Source organism: Alternaria metachromatica (assembly GCF_023757995.1).
Source record: "Alternaria metachromatica strain BMP 0045 chromosome Unknown scaffold_25, whole genome shotgun sequence".
NCBI classification, from domain to species: domain Eukaryota; kingdom Fungi; phylum Ascomycota; class Dothideomycetes; order Pleosporales; family Pleosporaceae; genus Alternaria; species Alternaria metachromatica.
In genome coordinates this window covers 262,135-282,088 of record NW_026055516.1, presented here as the reverse complement: position 1 = coordinate 282,088, position 19,954 = coordinate 262,135, and the positions used below count along the sequence as shown (strand labels likewise).

General features: G+C 53.2%; 6 protein-coding genes across 6 annotated transcripts; 2 read left to right on the top strand and 4 right to left on the bottom strand.

Annotated features, from left to right (window-relative positions):
• Window positions 1-322: 322 nt before the first annotated feature.
• Window positions 323-1,568, bottom strand: J4E83_008579 (uncharacterized protein; the record flags this gene model as incomplete). The annotated part of the gene is made up of 3 exons (XM_049335475.1): window positions 323-1,262; window positions 1,324-1,427; window positions 1,533-1,568. The coding sequence occupies 3 exons, from the start codon at window positions 1,566-1,568 to the stop codon at window positions 323-325; spliced, it is 1,080 nt and encodes a 359-aa protein (XP_049185482.1).
• An 870-nt stretch (window positions 1,569-2,438) lies between these two features.
• J4E83_008578 (uncharacterized protein) lies at window positions 2,439-3,614 on the bottom strand (the record flags this gene model as incomplete). The annotated part of the gene is made up of 1 exon (XM_049335474.1): window positions 2,439-3,614. One exon carries the CDS (start codon window positions 3,612-3,614, stop codon window positions 2,439-2,441), a length of 1,176 nt encoding a protein of 391 aa, XP_049185481.1.
• A 5,012-nt stretch (window positions 3,615-8,626) lies between these two features.
• Window positions 8,627-10,165, top strand: APM1 (AP-1 complex subunit mu-1-like; the record flags this gene model as incomplete). Its single annotated transcript, XM_049335473.1, has 5 exons — window positions 8,627-8,665; window positions 8,714-9,072; window positions 9,126-9,612; window positions 9,661-10,032; window positions 10,085-10,165. The coding sequence occupies 5 exons, from the start codon at window positions 8,627-8,629 to the stop codon at window positions 10,163-10,165; spliced, it is 1,338 nt and encodes a 445-aa protein (XP_049185480.1).
• Window positions 10,166-12,741: 2,576 nt separating this feature from the next.
• On the bottom strand, window positions 12,742-17,312 carry J4E83_008576 (uncharacterized protein; the record flags this gene model as incomplete). Its single annotated transcript, XM_049335472.1, has 8 exons — window positions 12,742-13,593; window positions 13,673-14,244; window positions 14,304-14,344; window positions 14,403-14,492; window positions 14,558-14,677; window positions 15,527-16,296; window positions 16,344-17,029; window positions 17,081-17,312. 8 exons carry the CDS (start codon window positions 17,310-17,312, stop codon window positions 12,742-12,744), a joined length of 3,363 nt encoding a protein of 1,120 aa, XP_049185479.1.
• Window positions 17,313-17,658: 346 nt separating this feature from the next.
• J4E83_008575 (uncharacterized protein) lies at window positions 17,659-18,535 on the top strand (the record flags this gene model as incomplete). The annotated part of the gene is made up of 2 exons (XM_049335471.1): window positions 17,659-17,909; window positions 17,959-18,535. The coding sequence occupies 2 exons, from the start codon at window positions 17,659-17,661 to the stop codon at window positions 18,533-18,535; spliced, it is 828 nt and encodes a 275-aa protein (XP_049185478.1).
• Window positions 18,536-18,809: 274 nt separating this feature from the next.
• Window positions 18,810-19,409, bottom strand: J4E83_008574 (uncharacterized protein; the record flags this gene model as incomplete). Its single annotated transcript, XM_049335470.1, has 3 exons — window positions 18,810-19,227; window positions 19,337-19,350; window positions 19,401-19,409. The coding sequence occupies 3 exons, from the start codon at window positions 19,407-19,409 to the stop codon at window positions 18,810-18,812; spliced, it is 441 nt and encodes a 146-aa protein (XP_049185477.1).
• Window positions 19,410-19,954: the final 545 nt, after the last annotated feature.

The window sequence follows — 19,954 nt, the reverse complement described above, 5'->3', positions numbered from 1 at the left end:
GACTCTCGGTATCGATATTGCTGAGAAAGACGTCCCGAAGGCTGAGATACGGGCAAAACTTTGCAGAAACACAAGAGTTATGAGCAAAAATTGTGATCAAGGAGTGCTACTACTCACACTCCAGCATACTCTTTGCCATATGGATATATTGATACATCAGTTGAAAAGAAAAGAACTATGAGGCGTACACCCGCCTCACCCAAAACGCCTTTGCTGCATCATAGAAGGCCGATGAAGCTTGAGTAAACCCTCTGACCCTTCAATCTGATCAAGCTTTTCCCCGCTTCCTGTACCACATAGCTGCGCCATGTCGAAACGTCGCCTAACGGTCTCGTATCCAGTCCTTCAAGCTAGCAATACTCGATCTCCGCCTCCTCCTCGACCCACCTCCCTCCATCCCAATATCCATACTCCTCCTCCCGCTATCTATACTCCTCCGTCCCTTGCTCTCTGTATCCAGTACAACAACGAGGACGGTGCAGTTGTCCGCGCCCTTCATCTGGCCTTCTCTTGACGTCAACTCCTCCGCAATCTCCTTGGCTTCTTTTCCAGATTGCCACGCATCCACCGCCAGCCTTGTACATTCCTCCGCCTCCTTCGCCGAACCGACGCCGTCCGACGCGAGGAGAATGAGCGACTGGCCGTGCAGAGTGCGGGTGGTGAAATGCGCTTTATTGGAGACGAGGTCGTGGACTGCGGTTTTTCCTGGTGCGAGACCGGTTTCTACGCCGATGAGGTCGGAGAGGTCGTGGCCTGCTAGACGGTTCACGCGCGGTTTCTTGTAGTCCAAATCGCCCAGTGCGCGCGACATGCTCACGCCGCCGATGCGTGCGATGCCGGAGCGGTAGTTGATCTCGCCGCCGGCATTTTCTACTCGCCGTTTCTCCAGTGGGCTGTCGGGTGCGTGCTCCTCGCTGAGCGCTTCGACGTTCCAGCCGCTGGAGCTGACGCCGGAGTCTACCCGCGTGGGCGACTGTGGCGATAGCGATTGCGGGGATTGGGGCTCGTGGTCTGCGAAGAAGACGTGGCTGTCTCCCAAGTTCGCTTGTATAAGCAAGCTCTGCTTTGCGTCGATGAGAACGAGAGAAACAGTTGAGCCTCCATCAAGGTTGGCGTGGTCTAGATCGCGGTCTACAGCCAGCAGAGCTCCTTGTATCGCGTGCTTATACTCGGCTACATTGGACGGCTTCTGTATGGCGATATGCTGTTCCAGGTGTGTATGCAGATGCTCTGCAACATGGTTTACTGTTTCTGTACCCCCACTGCAACCCATTCGTTAGCTTACAAGCCACAACATTTGGGATTTTGTGTGACGCTGCTTACTGGCCATCATACACGGCGAAGACAGCGAGTTCTTTCCGAGCCTTGATTGAACCCGGTGTCAAGGTAACATAACGGTCTTCCTGATCTTCTCTCGCACCCAGAATCTGTGGGGAACAACGTTAGTAGGTGTAAAGAGGGATCTCGGTCTCAGCTCGGAAGAACCGGCATCTAGAAGAGCGGGAAGAGCATGCAAGGAACACACGACGCACCCTGCTGACACCAACGTCAATAATGTTAACGCTCATACTTGGTTTTTGCGTAATGAATGGAGTTTTTCGCGTGGGATGTAGTGGCAGCAGCGACAGACGGGGCTCCCTATGTTTGTTTTTCACACGCATTATACATCGTCATAGGCCAAGCCTTGCCCAGCAACAGCTGCTGCGTTGATAAGCGGCGGCACACGCGACCCTCACAAACAAGACGTCATCTACCCTTTCTACCTGCATACGCTGGGGCCAATCAGAATGCCGCCCGCGCCACAGTTTATTGGCTTATGTACTCAGCCTCAATAGCCTAGACCCTGGAGATGCGCAAGTGTGTAGCTGCTTCTGGGTCTAGAGCACGGAGAACGTGGAGAAATCAAGGGTCATTATGTGGGGCACGTGACGTCGTGATCTGTACTGCGCGAACGGCGGGCCCCAGAATTATATATGAACAAACGGACCTCGCGCTGAGGATGCTTGTTGCCGGTGTATGCACATGCACGCCCTTACTTGGTGTTGAACGAGGCTACATTTGACAGACGGGGGCTGTGTGCGCGATATACTTCATCGGCGGGGCAGTTTACCCCTCGTGATGCGTGGTTTTTAACATTTGGTATGTCGATCTATCGTTGCTTGGCTGTTGAGCGAGCTTCCTCGTGAAGCTTGATGTACTACGGAGTATACTCGAGAGAGACTGAAACGGTTGAAAGAAAATGCCTCATCAGCTTGCACTGCCTCGTGAGCCAAGAGCTCCTAGATACGAGCTGCTCGTTCGGCCCTTTCCGATATCCACGAGATCCGCATGCCTTCGTCCGAGCCCACAGTATTATGTTCTTGTTGAGCATGAGTCCGAGAGACTGGACAGTACCAGAGGACTCCCGGCGACATCCAGAGACCTGGCTGTCGTCCTCCTCAAGCCTTCCGGGTAACACCGCTGTTCATCCATTCCTCTCGCAGCCTCTTCCAGATTCCATTTCCTCTAAACCCCCAAGCCCGTTTCTCCTTCTCCAGATTCGCAAGTTTGTCCTTCAGTATCTGGTCGTCTTGCTCTCCACCATTCCGTACAAGCTCAGCCACCATCTCCTCGCAGGCGATCTCTTCGCTCATACACGCGCTGATTGCACTCAGACACTCTTCGAGGTCCATGTCGTACCCGTACAGCAACTCTCTTACTGTCTCCATGGCTCGTCGATCGGTCTTCAAATGATCGAGTAGCCCGCGAGGTTTTGAGGGCGACTTCACACCTTCGATCTTGACGCGGCAGCACGGACATGTGCGATGTGGGTATTTTGCCTCATCGATCTTTGGCGTCCTCATCCACTGCTCTAGACACGACTTCCCAATGATATGACCGCACTGCTTGATTCGCACTGGATAGTCACCCAACAGTTGTAGGACAGAGGAGTCTTGGAATGAGGTGTATGAGAGTTGGCAGATCGGGCAGCAGCCGGCATTGTCATCGACCACAGAAGTGTTGTCTGCTGTGACGGTGAGTAGTGAAAGTGGAATGGCGCACGCGAAATGGTCGACGTTGGTAAATTCAGTCCTGGCGAGTATAACCTCGCGTGTCTCATCTATCCCGGCGTCCATGTCGGATGCACGTTTCAGCCGCTCGTCCAGTTTTTGGGCGACCTCACTAACATCTCGCCGGCGTTGCGGGTAGTCAAAGTGAAGGACTGTCACGAAAGCTGCCTGCAATCGCTCTTGCGGCGATGCGAGATTGCTGTTTGCGAGTGCCATGTATAGTCGTTCCAGATCTGTCCAGTCCTTCTCTTGTTCTTCTATCTGCTTCTCCACAGCGAATCTAAACATCCTTATCTCGTGTTCCCGGGTCATTGTTCTGTCGTGGCAGTCGAGCATACCCAGTAGCCACCGCCGCGCGGCATCGGCTTGTTGTTCAGTCTCTTCATCGCTCATGCCGGTGAGACGACAGATATTTGCTGGACTTGGAAAGTGATGTTGCTCTAGCTTCCGAAGTTCTGCGGGTGTCATGGAAAGTACGTCTTTGGGGTTCTTGTGCCTATAGCCGAACTTGCGCAGGTCTCGTAGGCCACGTAAGTGCGTACGCACACGACGGTATACTGCCATCGTTAGCAGATAATCTCAAGGTGGAGAGGCTCGTTGTAAATGATTCCAGAATCGATGCAGGGCATGCAGGTGAGTTATGTACCTGCAGCGCTCGCCGGCGCAATGTTTATTGGCGGAACCAAATCTTGGGGTTCGGCGGACATGATTGCGCAAGCTTGCAGAGATTGTTCTTGGATTTTCACGGTCGTGGTGACTCGAGAGTGGGATGGAGTGGAGAGATTCGGAAGTGGAAGGTACCAGCTTCACGTGTTTGCTCTACCACGAGGATGGAGCGAGTGGGGCAGCCCGTTCACACCCCGCACGTGATTGGTGCCTGTTGCGCGTTGAAAGAATATACAGGCTTCACCCGCAGATCTGTGAGTACGAAAATTGCCATGCATCATGTTGCCTAGGTAGCCATCATGGTATGCTGAAGTGATCGGTGGCAGCTAGTCACCTGGACAGTCTTGCCGAGCGTGCCTCTCATCCTTCACGTCGCAAAGTCCAAGTACATCCTTTATTTGACAAGGAATAGATTTTATAGTCAAAATACTAATGCTAAACCCGGATACCTAGTTATGCGCCAAGAGTATTACGGGTGAAGCTATCCTTTCCCCAAACTACCCGAAGCAATGAGTGCGCCTATCTTTCGAAGCCACTCTAAGTCCAACTTCTTCGTCTCTGACCTCTCATACCCCCTCTGCATAGTCAGTTCACCCTCAAACCACTCCGCCGACTTCTGTATCCAAGAGTGCCAGTACATTTGGTCCTCAATGTCGTCACGCTCTTCCTCGTAGTTGCGAAAAAGTTCCCGATACTCCGGTTCGGGAAATAACTCTGTGCGACAGTAGGGGCAAAGATGGCTAGCCCCTTGCCCAGCATGAATCCAGAGCTCCAGACACTCCTTGTGATAAGCATGTTGGCAAGGAACAGTCAGTACTCCGGGGAAAGGGCAGATGTCAGACCGACAAACTACGCAGTCCACGCCTTCTGGGTCCTCTATCTCTGTGGACACATCGGTGACAGGAATCATTGGGCCTACCCGTTCCATTTCTGACGCTTCCGACAACCTTTCTTCGATTTCGTAGTGTTGCTGGTCATAGGCCATCTTAATCCGTTGCAGTTCTTCGTTGAGATCGAATTCCACTGGTATACCGAATTTCTCCCGTATTTGACGCATGCTAGCTTCGTAATCGTCTAGCGACTTTCCGTAAAGACGACACTCGTTGAATATAAGTCGCTGGATGAAGGCGTAGTCGTTGCATCGACCGAGGCGGCCATCAAGAGCGTCATCGTATGGGTAATCAGTCCAGACAATTCCCTTGACATTGTGGAAGGCTTCAAGAAGTGCAGTGAAGGCTTCTACTGTGGTTCTAATATCCTCAGACCAATATGACGGAGGAGTGATTGCAGCTGCGTCCAGAAGAGTCAGGGTGTGAGCCTTCCCGATTGAACGCTTAACATGGTCATTCCAGTTGGCGTACACTGGGCTGTCTCTTCCATAAAGCTGGGTAAAAAGCTCCTCCATGCTGTCACGTAGGAAAATCGCGTTCCAATCATCGTCATCTGTCCAGGTAGCGTCTTCCACGTCATCGATTTCCCGAATGGACCATGTGTCAAATACTCCGGTTTGAGATGGTATGGGCTGAGACGGAAAGCCCAGACGTTCCAATGGGGCACGGAACACGGCGGTCAGAAACTCTTGCGCCTCCGTTGGGCCTCGTGGAAAAGCATATAGTTTGGTTGTGAGAATGTGGTTGAAAATACTTGTAATCGGATTGTCGCTCATCTTGTTTCGGTATTTTCGTGTCGCTCGAATGAAGTGGGCTGGAATTTGTTTGCTGTGGGGTTGAACTCGTGAAGATTTTTGTCGCTATTTCATTGCCTGCTCTGACACCCTGTCAGATTACAACGTGCGCCGTAGTGTCGGAGGCCCATTGTGAGAAAGGTCTGCTAGCATGCGCAACGTAAGAAAACATTGACAAACAGGCAACGCAGAGTGAATGACAGTATAGGGGATGTCCATGGGATTTTCCGGTTGGTATCCTCAATGACCCTCCTGGAGTAGTCGGAACTTTGAAGAAGATCGCGCAGCAGCCAGATCGACGAAGCGGTGAAAGCTTTCGCTCATACAATGGTCAAAGTCTCCACACTCTCCGCCTCTTCATCCCAACTGTACAGTGTCCCTTTACCAACCCTTCTAAACACACCGTTCCCGGTCTCGACTGCCGCCAAGACTAAAACCTCAACGTAAGTCATTACTGAGTCTTCCCAAGTACACCCCTTGATGATAGTGAGTTCCTCCGGAACATATGTAAATCTCTCCGGTACCGGGGGTTGTCTAAGACTATTATATATGGAAGCGTGGGATGTGGTAATCTCCATCGGAAATCGGCACGTCAATCTAGAGTCCAACTCTTCATCCAAAGGGGAACGACCAAGAGGCGGGCCAGGTAGAACACCATGCTTTCGGTCGTCGTAGCGCCAGTACCCAGTCGAAGTACCGTCAAGACTATCCAAACAGGAGAAATGTAATTTGGCTTCACCTAGTACATGTCCTGGTGGGGTAGGTTCAAAGCATCCCACCAAACGGAATTTCGCACGTTCAGCATCCCAGAAAGCTTTCACGCAGTGAGCCCTGATAATGAGTTTCGCGTCGCTAACGGATCCAAAGGGATTATCGCCATCGATCCGAGTGCTCACATCGACTATCTGGATAGGTGGAGGAATGGCTCCACCACGAGCTAAGTCATGTGAAGGCGAGTGTATGAGCCCATCAATACTTGCCCAGCTCCAGGAAGGCGCTCGATAATTGGCCGCTCTAGCGGGAGGATCGCAGAGATCATTTGTGAAAGCTTCCCAGAACAGCGAGCGCTCCATTTCTCTGCGCCAATGACCTGCGAGATAGTAATCATGTGTGATTTCCTGTACGCGTGATGCTATGCCTGCGATGGCTGGTAACTTGTCTGACGGGAACGTAAGCTGACGAAAGCTGTACGTATCTACCACGGAGTACCATAGTTCGTGTATGGAAGACTGTATGATGCGTATGAGGAACAAGTAGAAAGCACGGTCGTCGCTTGCTCGGATTAGGGTCGGTGGAGTAGAATTGCGATACACAGGCGCGCGAAGATCGAGGACATGGTGTGTTTTTCCGCCCTGAGTAACATGGGACAGAATATGCAATGGCTCTGATGTTACGAGACGAGTATGCTCTTTCAAAGCATCCGCTTGGCTAACATCACATACGAAGCTGTCTTTCGAACATATTGTTGTCTCCCGATCCTTCTCGTCTCCTGGGTCCTCAAGAAACCAAGGCCTCTGAAAGGCCCTGGCGAGGAACTCCAGGTTGTTCCGTACACTTAGGGTATATTCCGCGCTCCTGACTTGCCCATTCTGATCTTGTGATGTTTCGCAGCAGCACCAAACCGCCTCGCGTTCAAGGAAGCGTATCATCCTTTGAGACAAGTACATCTCTTGCATCGTCCATGCTCTAGAATCCAAGACGTTGAAGCCGGATTTATCGGCCGATAAGCGTACCTGAATGCAGTCATCGACGAGAGTGGGGGCGGCGATGAAAGCCTGTCCTTTGTAGTTTCCAAATGATGGCGGAAGTGCGACGACATCGTTCCTGAAATTTTCAGGTGGACGGAACGGGACAAAGATCCCGGTTGAAGAGTCGTTGGATACTGATGCTGCCAGTGTCACGGTGCTATCATGATAGATTGAGCCCATGAACGCCGAATGCTCTTCCCAGTCGCTTTGCGAATCCTGCACGATACACAGCCTGTCGATAAATATGTACTTGATACCAAGCCGACGGCAAGTGATTATGGCGTCTTTGAACGTCTTCGGAAGCGCGGCCCAATCTATGGCATGCGTATGTGCTTCCAGATTCTTGGTCGTGGTCATACCTTCTCTTGAATGGCCCCAACAATGACTCAGAGCCACATAGCGAGCGTATATACCCTCACCTCGTACAAGATATGGGCTTTCACCCTCTTCGGCCACATGTATCACTCGCTTTGGAAATATCGGAGTATCGTTGCGACACCTTGTGTGATTGGTCTCACAGTCGGCCAACCAGCGCTTGAGGACATCGAAATAAGCCTGGGAAGGCAAGTCGTTTAGTTGAACACGACCGGAAACGAAGGAGTATTTTATGCCGGGCAGAATGGGCTCTGAGCCCAACTTGTCACCTAGAGAAGGTGATTAGACAATGCAGAACAGAACAGCACGCTTCAGTACCTTCCTCGACCGACAAAATCATACAGGCTACCGCCCATTTCCACTTCGTCCAGATACCTACATATGAAGCGCCTCTCATCTTTGGGTGCCGCGGGTACAACCTGCCCGGGATGATTTGTAATTTAAGAGAAGCCTTGAAGCCATTGCGACCTTCAAGAGAAGTAGTGCCTTCAAGATATAGTTGTGATTGCATTGAGTGTTCATTGATGCAACCGCGCAGCATCCTGCAGAGACGACAGCCTGCGGCCGACGCTTCCAATGCAGCCAGATCATCGGCATGGCGATAGAAGTTCGGGGGGTAGAGATTCGAGAAAGTCAGGCCGCTGCAAAGATAGCAAAGTGACATTGTGAAAGCATGGAGCTGTAATCCGATGACGAAGCAGACGTTGAGCCTGAGGGACGGCCATAGTGCTGCCTGGAGTTCGCTAATGCGGGGTGTAGCTTCCAAGGTTGTTTTAGCTAAGGCGGTTCGCTATAGTGTGGCCATGTATGAACGCTCTGTGATCGCAACTTGTTGGCGTATGAGGACAAAGGTGTGGATTAAGATTCGACGTGCGGTGGAAAAGATCAAAGGACCCAGGCATAGGTACCAGAATTGCGACTGTATGGGCCTAGTGCGTTGAGGAGGAGTCTTGGCGCGCGGGAAGAGCCGCAATTACTCTGGCATCACCGAGACGCGACCAGGACATAGCACGTATACCCCTCGATCGCCCTTTCCTTGCGCACCATGACCTGATAGCTGATTCTTCTCCTTCTCTTCTTCAAATCACTCACATTCCCTCACCATGGCGTCGGCGGTGTTTTTTCTCGACCTGAAGGGCAAGGTATGGCGGTCAGGCCTCTGGGAGGGCTACCTATTGACCATCGCATAGACCCTTCTGGCGCGCAACTACCGCGGTGACATCCCCATGTCAGCCGTCGAGAAATTTCCCATCTTACTGAGCGAAGCCGAAGACGAGAGCTCGGCAGTCCCACCATGCTTCTCCAGCGAAGGCATCAACTACCTCTACATCCGCCACAACAACCTCTACCTCCTCGCCCTTACCAAGCGGAACACCAATGCGGCCGAGATTCTCCTGTTCCTCCACAAGATCGTCGAGGTCTTTACAGAATACTTCAAAGAGCTCGAAGAAGAGAGCATAAGAGACAACTTTGTCGTTATCTACGAACTGCTGGATGAGATGATGGACTTTGGCTACCCACAAACCACCGAGACCAAGATATTGCAAGAGTATGCATTCCATACAGCTATAACATGGCTCCATAATAACAACAAGTCTGCAGATACATCACACAAGAGTCGCACAAGCTCGAAATCGCACGCCCACCCATCGCAGTCACAAACGCCGTCAGCTGGCGAAGCGAAGGTATTCGATACCGCAAGAACGAAGTCTTCCTCGATGTCATCGAATCGCTCAACCTCCTCGTTTCCGCGACCGGCAGCGTGCTACGATCGGAGATCCTGGGCGCTGTCAAGATGAAGTGCTACCTGTCGGGTATGCCTGAGTTGCGACTGGGTCTGAACGACAAAGCCATGTTCGAGACCACTGGAAGGGCTACACGAGGTAAGGCCGTTGAGATGGAGGATGTCAAATTTCACCAGTGCGTGCGATTATCGAGATTCGAGAACGACAGGACCATCAGCTTCATCCCACCAGACGGCGAGTTCGAGCTGATGAGCTACCGTCTGAACACACAAGTCAAGCCTCTCATTTGGGTAGAGTGCATAGTCGAGAGTCATTCAGGCAGCAGGATCGAGTACATGCTGAAGGTAGGCAGGTCGCTGGAATACTGGGTGTGACAGGCTGACACTTCGCAGGCACGAGCACAGTTTAAGCGACGAAGCACCGCCAATAACGTCCAGATCTCGATTCCAGTCCCCGAAGACGCTGACACCCCTCGCTTCCGCACAAACATTGGCACCGTACACTACGCGCCTGAGACATCCTCCATAGTGTGGAAGATCAAGCAGTTTGGTGGTGGCAAGGAGTTCCTCATGCGCGCCGAACTTGGTCTACCATCGGTGCGCGGTGATGACGAGAAAGGTGGCGGTATGATGGGAGGCTTCGGTGGAAGCATGGGTGGTGTTGGCGGCGGAAAGGCCAAGAGGCCCATCAACGTTAAGTTTGAGATCCCGTACTTTACCACATCAGGTATTCAAGTGCGGTATCTGAAGATCATCGAGCCAAAGGTAAGGACAAACTATAACATGATTGAAGAGGTAGTGGCTAACATGCGCACAGTTGCAATACCCATCGCTACCTTGGGTACGATACATTACACAGTCAGGCGACATCGCTGTGCGATTACCGGATGTGAACTAGTTGGTGCTAAGAACGCTGGCGATGGATATACCAATACGAATATGGAACATGCTCTTCATGTGCACTGCATTGTTGAATCCGTCTTATGAAGAAGACAGGGTGGTATGTGACTACGAGTGAGGACTCGCAGGGTCTGAGGAGGTACTAATGCACTTGGCACATTTGTCAACGTGTTGTGCCTGACATGCGCGCACACGACATGCTAGTACCAAAATCCATATGCGACATTGGACAACATGCCTCTATGCAGTGTAGCCTTGCATGCGCAGTCCGCCTTTTCTTACTTTCGATCTCTTGAACTGCTGAAATTCCTAATTTTGACCTCTGTCAGTCTTGAGACTTCTCTCGTTGTGAATTGCAAGCGACTTCACCATTACAAAGCAGAGGTTCAAAGGCAACAAGCACGACAGTTCACCTACTAAAGGTTAGTCAGCGTCACGAGACAGTGTATTACTCAATTTGAATATCAACATGACGCGTAAACCGTCGCACACAAGTCATACTCGAGCGTAATCGAGTACTGATGGTGGTGTCAGAGTGAGCGTCTCGTCGGTGCTTGCGCCTCCGTCTCCGCCGATGATCGACAGTGGGGTCTCTGCATCATGCGTTTGGATGTAGTTCTCTCGGCTCAACCTCAACTTGCGATATTTCACTGCCAAACTGAATGCGCAACGAACACAATGGCTGCAGCTCCCTGATAGCTTTGAGCAATTCTACTCTCAGCTCGTCCCTTTGGCAACGCGAAAGACGCACGCAATTCCAACAACCGACATATGCATGCGCGGTAATACCACAGCACGTTTCTCCGCGTTTTCTCCCCACCTCCATTCTCCGAAAAAGCACGCTGCAGCACATCTCACGCCGCCCTTTCTGTTTATAGTCACAAGCCCATCTTTCGATATCTCACTTGCCCAATCACATATTGCCCTGTCCATGTTCGACCAATGCAAGTTCATCGTCAAGCTTTGATCGCCTGTTTGCCAACTCCACTACGCTCCGCTTCGGCATGCCACAAGGCTGAAAGCCTGACCCTGCATCACTACCATGCCAATGACGCTTTCTCGGGAAACTCGTTGGACTGCCGAGACAGTACGTGTATAGGCTTGCGGACGCGTAAGCTTGTAAGCGTTGTTGCTTGTCATCTCTGATCCTACGCTTCTCTGCCATCCAGCGTAAGGTGGACTAACGCTCAGCTGAGCCTCGCGGGCCCCCTCCGGACGCGTTTCTATGACGGAGTAGGAGGTAAGCTATGATGGCGTCCAATGAACGGGTGGGCCGCGTATGTCGTGTCTAAGGGTATTTGTATGCTGCGGTGTTCGCGTGTTGGAAATGTTGTTTTGCAGTTTCGGATACACAGGCACGACCGACACTGACAGGGCTGGGTATCGTTGCACGGAGTCAGTTACTGCATACTGTTGTTACAGCATTCCCACGACATAACAACAACGTTTCTCCAAACACAGAAACCAACACCACGACGCCAATACTACCTACCAACATGAAGTTCACCCTCGCAACCATCACAGCGCTCATCGCGCCTATCCTCGGCCAAAGCATCACACCCGCACCTACATCAACTGATCCCTGGTATGGTTCCGGTCCACCATGGGCATCCTCCGACCCAGGAAAATGGTCTTCAATCTACGAATCCCTCCTCTCAGCCGGGAAGATCCCATCGACTCTAACCGCTGCACCCTGGCCAACCGGTAGTTACGGACCGGGACAAGGACCCTGGGGTCCAGGTGGACCACATGGCCCAGGAGGGCCGGGAAGACACTGGGGAGGTAAATACACCCCATCTCAACCCCAATCCCTTCCCCTCCCCAAACAACCCAAACCCCTACTAACACCCCATCTTAGGCCCAGACGGTCCCGGCCCCTGGGGCGCCTCCAACTTCGGTCCCTACAGCGACTGGTCGACACGCTCAGACTGGCGGTCAGGCCCCTGGACCGCATGGTGGGACGGCAGCGCGTGTCCGCCGTCTGACTGGCCTGGCTGGACAGCAGGGCCCTGGAGTAGTTCTGCGCCCTGGACCAGCTGGAGTGGGTGCGAGGCTAGTACGACGGCGACGAGCGTTGTTACTACGACGTTGAGTGGGAGCCTGGTTACGACGACGGCGTATGGGTTGCAGGTTAATGCTGCGAGTGGGAGTGCGGGTGTGAGTGATACTGGGGATGCGAGGAATGCGGCTGGGGGGAGGGTTACGGTGGGGATGGGTAGTTTGGTTGCGCTTGTGGGGTTGGGGGTGGGTGTTGTTTTGGGGTTGTGAGATGATGGGGAAGGTGGATTTGAGATGTCTGTTTCCTGAATGTCTTGGCTGGAGACTCTTCTCATATCACGACTTATATGGTCATATCAGTGTAATGTTGTAGGCGAAGTAACGCTCTTTCCCTTTATATGTCCTCATTGTAATCCATCGAATACATCTACACGTCGAATTAAGCTCACTTTGCATCTGCTTAAAGAAGGGACGTATTGAAGATCGATAGAAGGTATCTCACAACGCTTAGATACATCTGCGCAAAACCAGACGTAATCTTCCCATGTCTGGATCTTCAAGAACTCATGCTACCATCTACAGCATCCTAGTCATCTTCGCCTTCCACCCCGTCTTCTCCGCGCTTCCTTGCTCTCCACTCCCCACACTAATCCCCTCATCCACCACACCCGCCTCATCATATATCTCATCCGGATACACCGCCCTGTCGATAAACGTCTCCGTCGGCGGCGCAACAACCATCTCCAACAGCCCATACACCAGTGCCGTCGCCGTAAACCCTAGTAGCCAACCAAAGCTGTACGGCCTAGCACCAACACCAGCATCAATAGCCGGATTGATAGATTGGATGAACCCCGGCATATTCGGTGCAACGCCAACGAGAAAAGCGACAATAGCGCGCCAGTTGCAACCGGCGGTGTACTTGTAGATACCATGATACTGGTACAGCGCCAACGTATCATACTTCCCACGATGCACAACCCAAAAGTCGACAACCATAATCGCCGCGATCGGACCCAGGAAAATCGCATAAGCAGCCATGAAGTTGAGGAAACTACCCGCCGACGCGAGAATCTTCCAGGGAACAAGCGCCCAGCAGAGTACCGCACAGAGGAGCTGGCCGCGCCGGATGTTGACGTAGCGGGGGAACAGGGCGGTTAGGTCGTTGGCAGCGGAGAGCGAGTTGGCGGAGATGTTGACACCGAGGGCTGCGAGGGCGAAGGAGAAGGCGGCGAAGAAACGACAGGCGCGGTTGTCCCAGTGGGCGATGAGGGCCATGGGGTCCCAGTCCAGAGTGCCGTATTTGACGGCGCCGGCGGACGTGGCGGCTACGCCGATGAAGGCGATGAAGGTGAAGACTATGGGCAGGAAGGGCACGTAGATGCATTGCCATTTTACCGAGACGCGGGAGTAGCGTGAGAAGTCGGACTGAAGTTGCCGTTAGTATGTTGACAGATTTCCAGGTGGGAGTTCGCAACGGGATCCATGGAGGGCCAAGAGAACTTACCTGGTTCACAGACAACGTAGCATAATTCCCAATAACACTCGTAAGACTCGACAAGAAACCCCACGAATACGCACTCCCCGTCAACGTAGCCTTCTGATTCCACATCTCGCCCCCACCATCCGTACTCACAAACGCCCAGATCAGAATCGCAATCCACGCAATCGGCACAATGATACTCTTAGCCATGAACAGCCACCTCAACTCATTAGGATGCATAATCAAAAACGGCACGCTGCCGAGCCAGAAGGTGAAGAAACTGATCATGGTCGCTGTGTCGATGCCTTGGCTCTCGGGAATGCCGTTTTCCAGTGTGAGGAAAGAGGGCCAGATGGCGCCGATCATGACGCGCACGGAATTCGCGCCGTTCATGTTTTGGATGGCGAACCAGAAGATGGCGAGGATGGCGCGCGAGACGATGGCGATGTAGGAGCCCCAGAAACCCCAGGAGGCGCGTGCGATGACGGGGAAGGGGACGTGGTGGAGGACGCCGATTGCGCCGTTTAGGGCGATGACGAAGGAGATTATGAAGAAGGCCAGGGCGACTATGCCGAGGGATTCGCGCCATGTGAGGCCTTGTGGTGGTGTTAGTTGAGGGCTCAACTTGGGTGAGGTGGAATGTGGAGAGATGTACCGATTGCGATGATACTGGATGCGAATTGCCATGTTGCGGCGCTGAGTTAATGTTAGCATTTCTTACTTCATTGATGTCAAAAGATTGGTAAAGGCGTACTTGAACGCATCCGACACCCAATACGAGATGAAGCTCGTCACACCCCACTTCCTACCATGCCTCGGAACAGGGTCAAGATCTTTGTTCGTCCTGTATACCATCAGTCAGTACAAAAAATCCATTATCGCGCATCTCCGTTTCCAATTCGGACCTACCATCGCGCATTGCCTTCCGCAAACGTGCTCTTGGGTTGCTCAACCCTGAGCGTCCAATGCGGCTTCTCGATCAACGGCATCCTGAAGCCTACCGTGCCAACCACCAAGAACGTGGAAGAGCTGTAAAGAGGGGAGGATCTTTTATCCTTGAGGGTCTTTCCGCGCGACGGACACAAGCGCCTTCTTATCCTCTAGCAGCACGCACAGTCTCAGTGCAGATCTCCGAACAGCGGGCGCCCAGGATTGACGTTACGTCTATATCTCTGGCAAGGCGACGATAAGATAAGCGCCACGAGCCGACCATGTCAACACTTCGTCTAGAGACATGGATCGAGACTCAGCTGGACTAGACGAACGCCTTGAGCCTTTCCTCGCAGCCTTTTGCTCGAAAAACAACCACTCACACAGCTTGTCATGATGGTTAGCGGCTGTACCCAAGGTCTCGGTCCTTGGGAAATGTGACCGTTGCTAGATGGGGCCGGCTGTCATTCGACGGTGGTGCAGGTGCAGATAAGCACCCCAGTCGGTTCGGTCTTAGCGAAGGCGCCGCTCGGTCGCGCTTCGGCTGAAATTACCCCAGAGAGATGATCCCCACGCGACGCGATAGGTACGATGTCCCCTCCACAGATACACATATATGTGACGGTTCTAATCAATACGAAGAGAGTGCTATAGTGTATCGTAGTACCTACTAAGAGTGCAAGCGTTTGGAGAGCTTTGTGCAGGAGGGGGAAATCAGCGTGTCTCGGTACTTGGGGCGCATGCACGTCGTTGCCGACTACTGCACAAGCTGGCCTGGATTCCTGGGTCAGTCGCGTAATCTCGTGCATACGAGAGGTGTGGTTGAGCTGAACGCATGTTAAGTTAAGTCTTGAGCGGCAGATTCAATGGGGTCATTGGGAAGAAGCTTCGTGAAGGCAAGCACGTTCAAGTTCATCGCGTTTTGCTCAATGCGCTAGCTATACATACGCCAGGGTATGGTCATCTCGGATGGTCGCATTCACGCCTAGGTGAACCTCACCACCCACAACCGATGAGCCAGTGACGACCAGCTCGCCTGCGGTCTGCTCGTCTGTTGTCTTGAGGTGTGGTGTATCTTTCAACTTGATCTCCACGCAGCTGAGGGGTACACCAAAGTGGTTGTGCTTGTTCGATGCTGTCTCTCTCCGGTAGTCGTAGATGTTGGTTTGCGCAACGGCTCCCGCTACCTTGGCTGTGGTTAAAGCGTATACGACACGCGCTTTGGTGAAGATACGTAAATCGGAGAGGTCCTCTGAGCTAAGTGGAGGCGTGTTCAGGCCTTGTCGCTCAGACACAAAGACCAAGCGCAGCTTTCCAGGTGTCGTGCCGACAGCCGCCCTCTTGGGCGCATTGAGCTTTGTGAGGAGATTGTCGGTAGGCAGGCGGCCAGCAGTCAACATGCGCGTCTCGAGGTAATGAGCCAACTTCTGGGGGCCACCCGCTACGGATGTCTTGGTAGTGTTGTGAAGCTTCGCAGCTGTTTCGGCCGAGACGACGGTGACGGTAGGGGCGATGGAGCGTGTAGCCAGTTCCAGATCGACACCCGGACCGGCAACGGACTGGATGACGACTGTCGCGTGGGAGAACAGAGCAACCAGCGTCAGGCACAGACAGTAGGAATGTGTAAAGGCGTCTGCGGGAAGGAACGTATCCGAGGCATTAAGACGGTGGGCGGCAGGGAGGGACGTGACAAGTGCACCAACGGCGGCAGTCAGATTCTGTTCCCATCAGTACGTGCATATGTCAACATGGTAGGTTTACGTACCTGTTGCGTGAATTCGACAACCTCTGCCGGCTTTCCAACGGCTTCTTGCCAGAGGAAGACAACGTTCCGAGGCTTGCCGGGGTTCGACGGCAGTGGTATAGTGGCGTTCTTCTGTTCCTGTACAAGCTCGTGCCAAACAGCAACATCGATCTTTCCACCGATGCCTTCGGGTACCTCGCTCCAGTCCATGTGCCTGCTTGTCTTCTCCACAGTCCAGACAATGGAGCGCAGGCCGGACACGCCCTGACTGAGTTCGGCAAGAGGCACAGAGCCTGCCTCGGCGATGAGAGCATCGGCTTTCGTTTGAAGAAGGAGTTCGGCAAGGGTCTCGTGTGGCTGGTTGTATGGGATCAAGATAGGCGTGAAGTCGAAGAAGGCACCGGCAAAGAGTGCAGAGAGGAACTCGAGACTGTTGGGGAGGTAGATGGCCACTCTCTTAGCACCGCGATCCTGTAGATGCTTTCCGAGAATAGCAATCTCCTTAGTAACGTCTTCAACTTTGTGCTCGGTGACGCCTTCCTTTCCAAAGACCGTCATGATGTTTGCAGTGCCGCTAGACTTTGCGCCCTTCTCGAGAGGGATCTCGCCCGTGACACGTCGCCAGATATCGCGAAGATCTCCATCTTTGCCGGCCGAGTACATGGGAGCACCCGGAGGTCTTACGGCAAGACCGGTACGGAGAGGATCTGCTGCATGTTAGCTAGATCGTCTGCAAACATATGGTGGGGTGCTCGTACAGCCATGAGGAGTTTCGGGGGAGCGGAAGACAGCAGACTCTCCCGGCTGCCTGACATACGAAGCTACCGCCTGTCTGGCGAGCAGCAGCGGGTGTGTGTCGGCATCGGCGCTGTCATAGATGATCCAGGCCAGGAAGCCGACGATGGTGAAGGCGATGAGGGTGCTGACGAAGTTCCAGCCGGCGAGTACCTCCCCGATGGTCTGATCAAGCTGCTCTAGAGTTCCCGCCATAGCTGAAGTCGCATGAGTGAAGTGGAGTTGGAGGTTTGGTTGGCAGCTGCGGGATGACGGCGGGGGTGAATTGGTCCGCTAGTGAAGGGACCCCTGTCGGCTTGCATGTCCGTCCTCCGATCGCCCTTGCCAAAACATGGTTGCTGTACAACCACTCTGACCTTCACCATCGCGGCACCCGTTGGCAGACAGAATGTGCCTGTAGCCGTGCGACGCTATCCGAGACTAACTACTAACCCAGCAGCATCAGTGAAAGTGTAGTCCGACACGCGAGCCAGTCTATCTCTTGCGACTCCCTTTCGGCCAAACAAACAATCAACGCGAGTAGCTAAAAGCTTCACACAACATGTCGGTAGCCCGATACGCGCAGCCTGCGACTCCGCAAAAGGCCGCGACACCATCTGCCCAGACAGAACAGCCATACACGCCCAATGGATCCTGGCGACATCCCAAGTTTGACGAGATTGCGCGCCGGCAGTACGCTACCACGTTTGACGAGCGCAACGTCAGGGCCATCGTCCTGAATGCAGGCTTCCTGTTTCTCTCAGTATATGGTACTAGAGTCACTGAGAAGGTGAAGCTATTGGAATACGCTGCGTATGTCTGTTCAGAACTCACCATCGCAAACAATGCTAACATCCAGCAGAACGCCGATCAACGCTGTCGTCAAAGCGGTTCCCTACAGCGCATGGGCCGTCCTCCTCGTCCGCATCGTATTCGCCGCAAACATCATCATCGCGTTCCTCCCTCTCATCCGCCGCTACTACCCCGATGAGATCGCCGACATACCTCTCACCCCCTCACAGCGCGCCTCCATGGGCCTGAAGGCTGGCGTTCAGGCGCCGCAATCCCCAGGCTCTGCCTTCGCATCGCCGAACTATGTCACGCCTCCCCGATACCAGCGATCAACGCCGCGCAGTAACAGCTTCAGCAATCAAGAATACGGCTCTGGGTCGCCAAACTTCAGAAGGTCTGGTTCAGGCTCACCTTTCTCACCAAACAATGGAGGAAACTTCCAGAGATCAATGAGCGGGTCTTCTGCGACGAAGCGGTTGAGCTATGGTGGCAGTTCGATGAGCAGTAGCTTGTTCGGTGACAGCTCAAGCAGCATGACGGCACCGGGCACCCCTACGCCCTCCACTGGCAAAGCGAGTGTCGGACTGAACAGCAAATGGCTGTACGAGAAGCGGAGAGACAGCCGGAGCGGAATGTTTGCGCAGTAAATCCTCATGGTATGATGTACAGAGACGTGGGACGGCAACATATCGCTTTATACCCTGATATATCGCGTGGGCGTTTTGAATGATTTATTTAGTTTAGCATAGCTTGGAGCTGGGGCATTGGAGTCGCCAACCTGCTGGTGTACGATAATACAAAGAGTGGAATCTTCCATGCCATAACGCCGTTGATGCCTCATTCATACATGAACCCACTTCGATAGGTGCTTCGTCCTTCCGCTGTACCGTCAATGCTCACAACATGCTCTTCCGTCGTAACTCATGAGAAGCGATCTCCCTTCCGACTCCGATACACCTCAGGCGCCTCATACTTGCTCTTCTCGCCCACCCTCTGCCCCTCACTCTCAGGCGCATGTCTCGTCGGCGCCGGATCCTGACTCGCCTGCATACTCGGGTTACTCTCGCCCCCCATACCCCCATTCCCTCCTCCCTCTGCTCTCAGCCTGCCGACCTCGCTCGTCACGCTCTGCGGCGCCGCCTGTGTGGATCCTGGTTTCGCGGTTGGGTTCAGCGGTGTGGTGGTCGGAGCGGAGTTTTGTAAACCGTGCTCGAGTTCATAGAGGCGGATGCGTTTTTGGCGGTCGGCTTCGGCTTTCGCGGCGCGGTCTGCGTTTATGCTGCGTTTGGCGAAGAAGTAGGCGCCGCCGCCGGCTACTATTAGAGTGGCCCAGCCGTAGCTGTGGGTGGTGTCAGGGTGGGTTCATTGGAGATCTTGATGGGATGGTGTTGGGTTTGGCACGTATGGGGTGGGTGGACTTGTGGGTGTCTGCGGGAGGTGTGACGTACTATACTGATTTGACCTATCCGTGTTAGTGCTGATGACCGGGTGAGAAATACGCGTGGAGCTTACTGTATTCATTATGGGTTGTGTATTATCGGTCTGAGAAGGGAATTGGTGTGGTGGAAAGCTTGTGGCGGCTTTGCGACAGCTCGCGAGTTTTCTGAGCGATGGATGATGAAAGTGGTCTGATTGTTCTAAGGCTGCCGGCGATTGTTCGGCGATTAGACAAGGACTCGCCGCCGCGGGGAAGAACAATCGACTGGTATAAGTCAACCTTCTCTATCACACGACATTTTCACTGCTTGTCGCAATGGCACCAGGCTTCGCCCAGGATCTCTCCGAAATATTTCTGTGGTTTACGCTATCTTCAACTGGGACATGACGAGACAAGCGCCATTTGATTTCCACTGACAGCATGTCTCAATAATAGTATTACTGTTCATGATACTTAGAGCACCTTGTCATTCCAAGAAATACTGGGCAGGCCCGCAATGTAATCTGTCAATGATTGTTGCTATCTAACACGCAGGAACCTGTTATACGCGGCGACAGGCTATGCCTTCTAGTCTCTCTCCGTCGAGTCTGTCACTTGGTAAGACGAAAGGGCTTCCGAAGCCACAAGA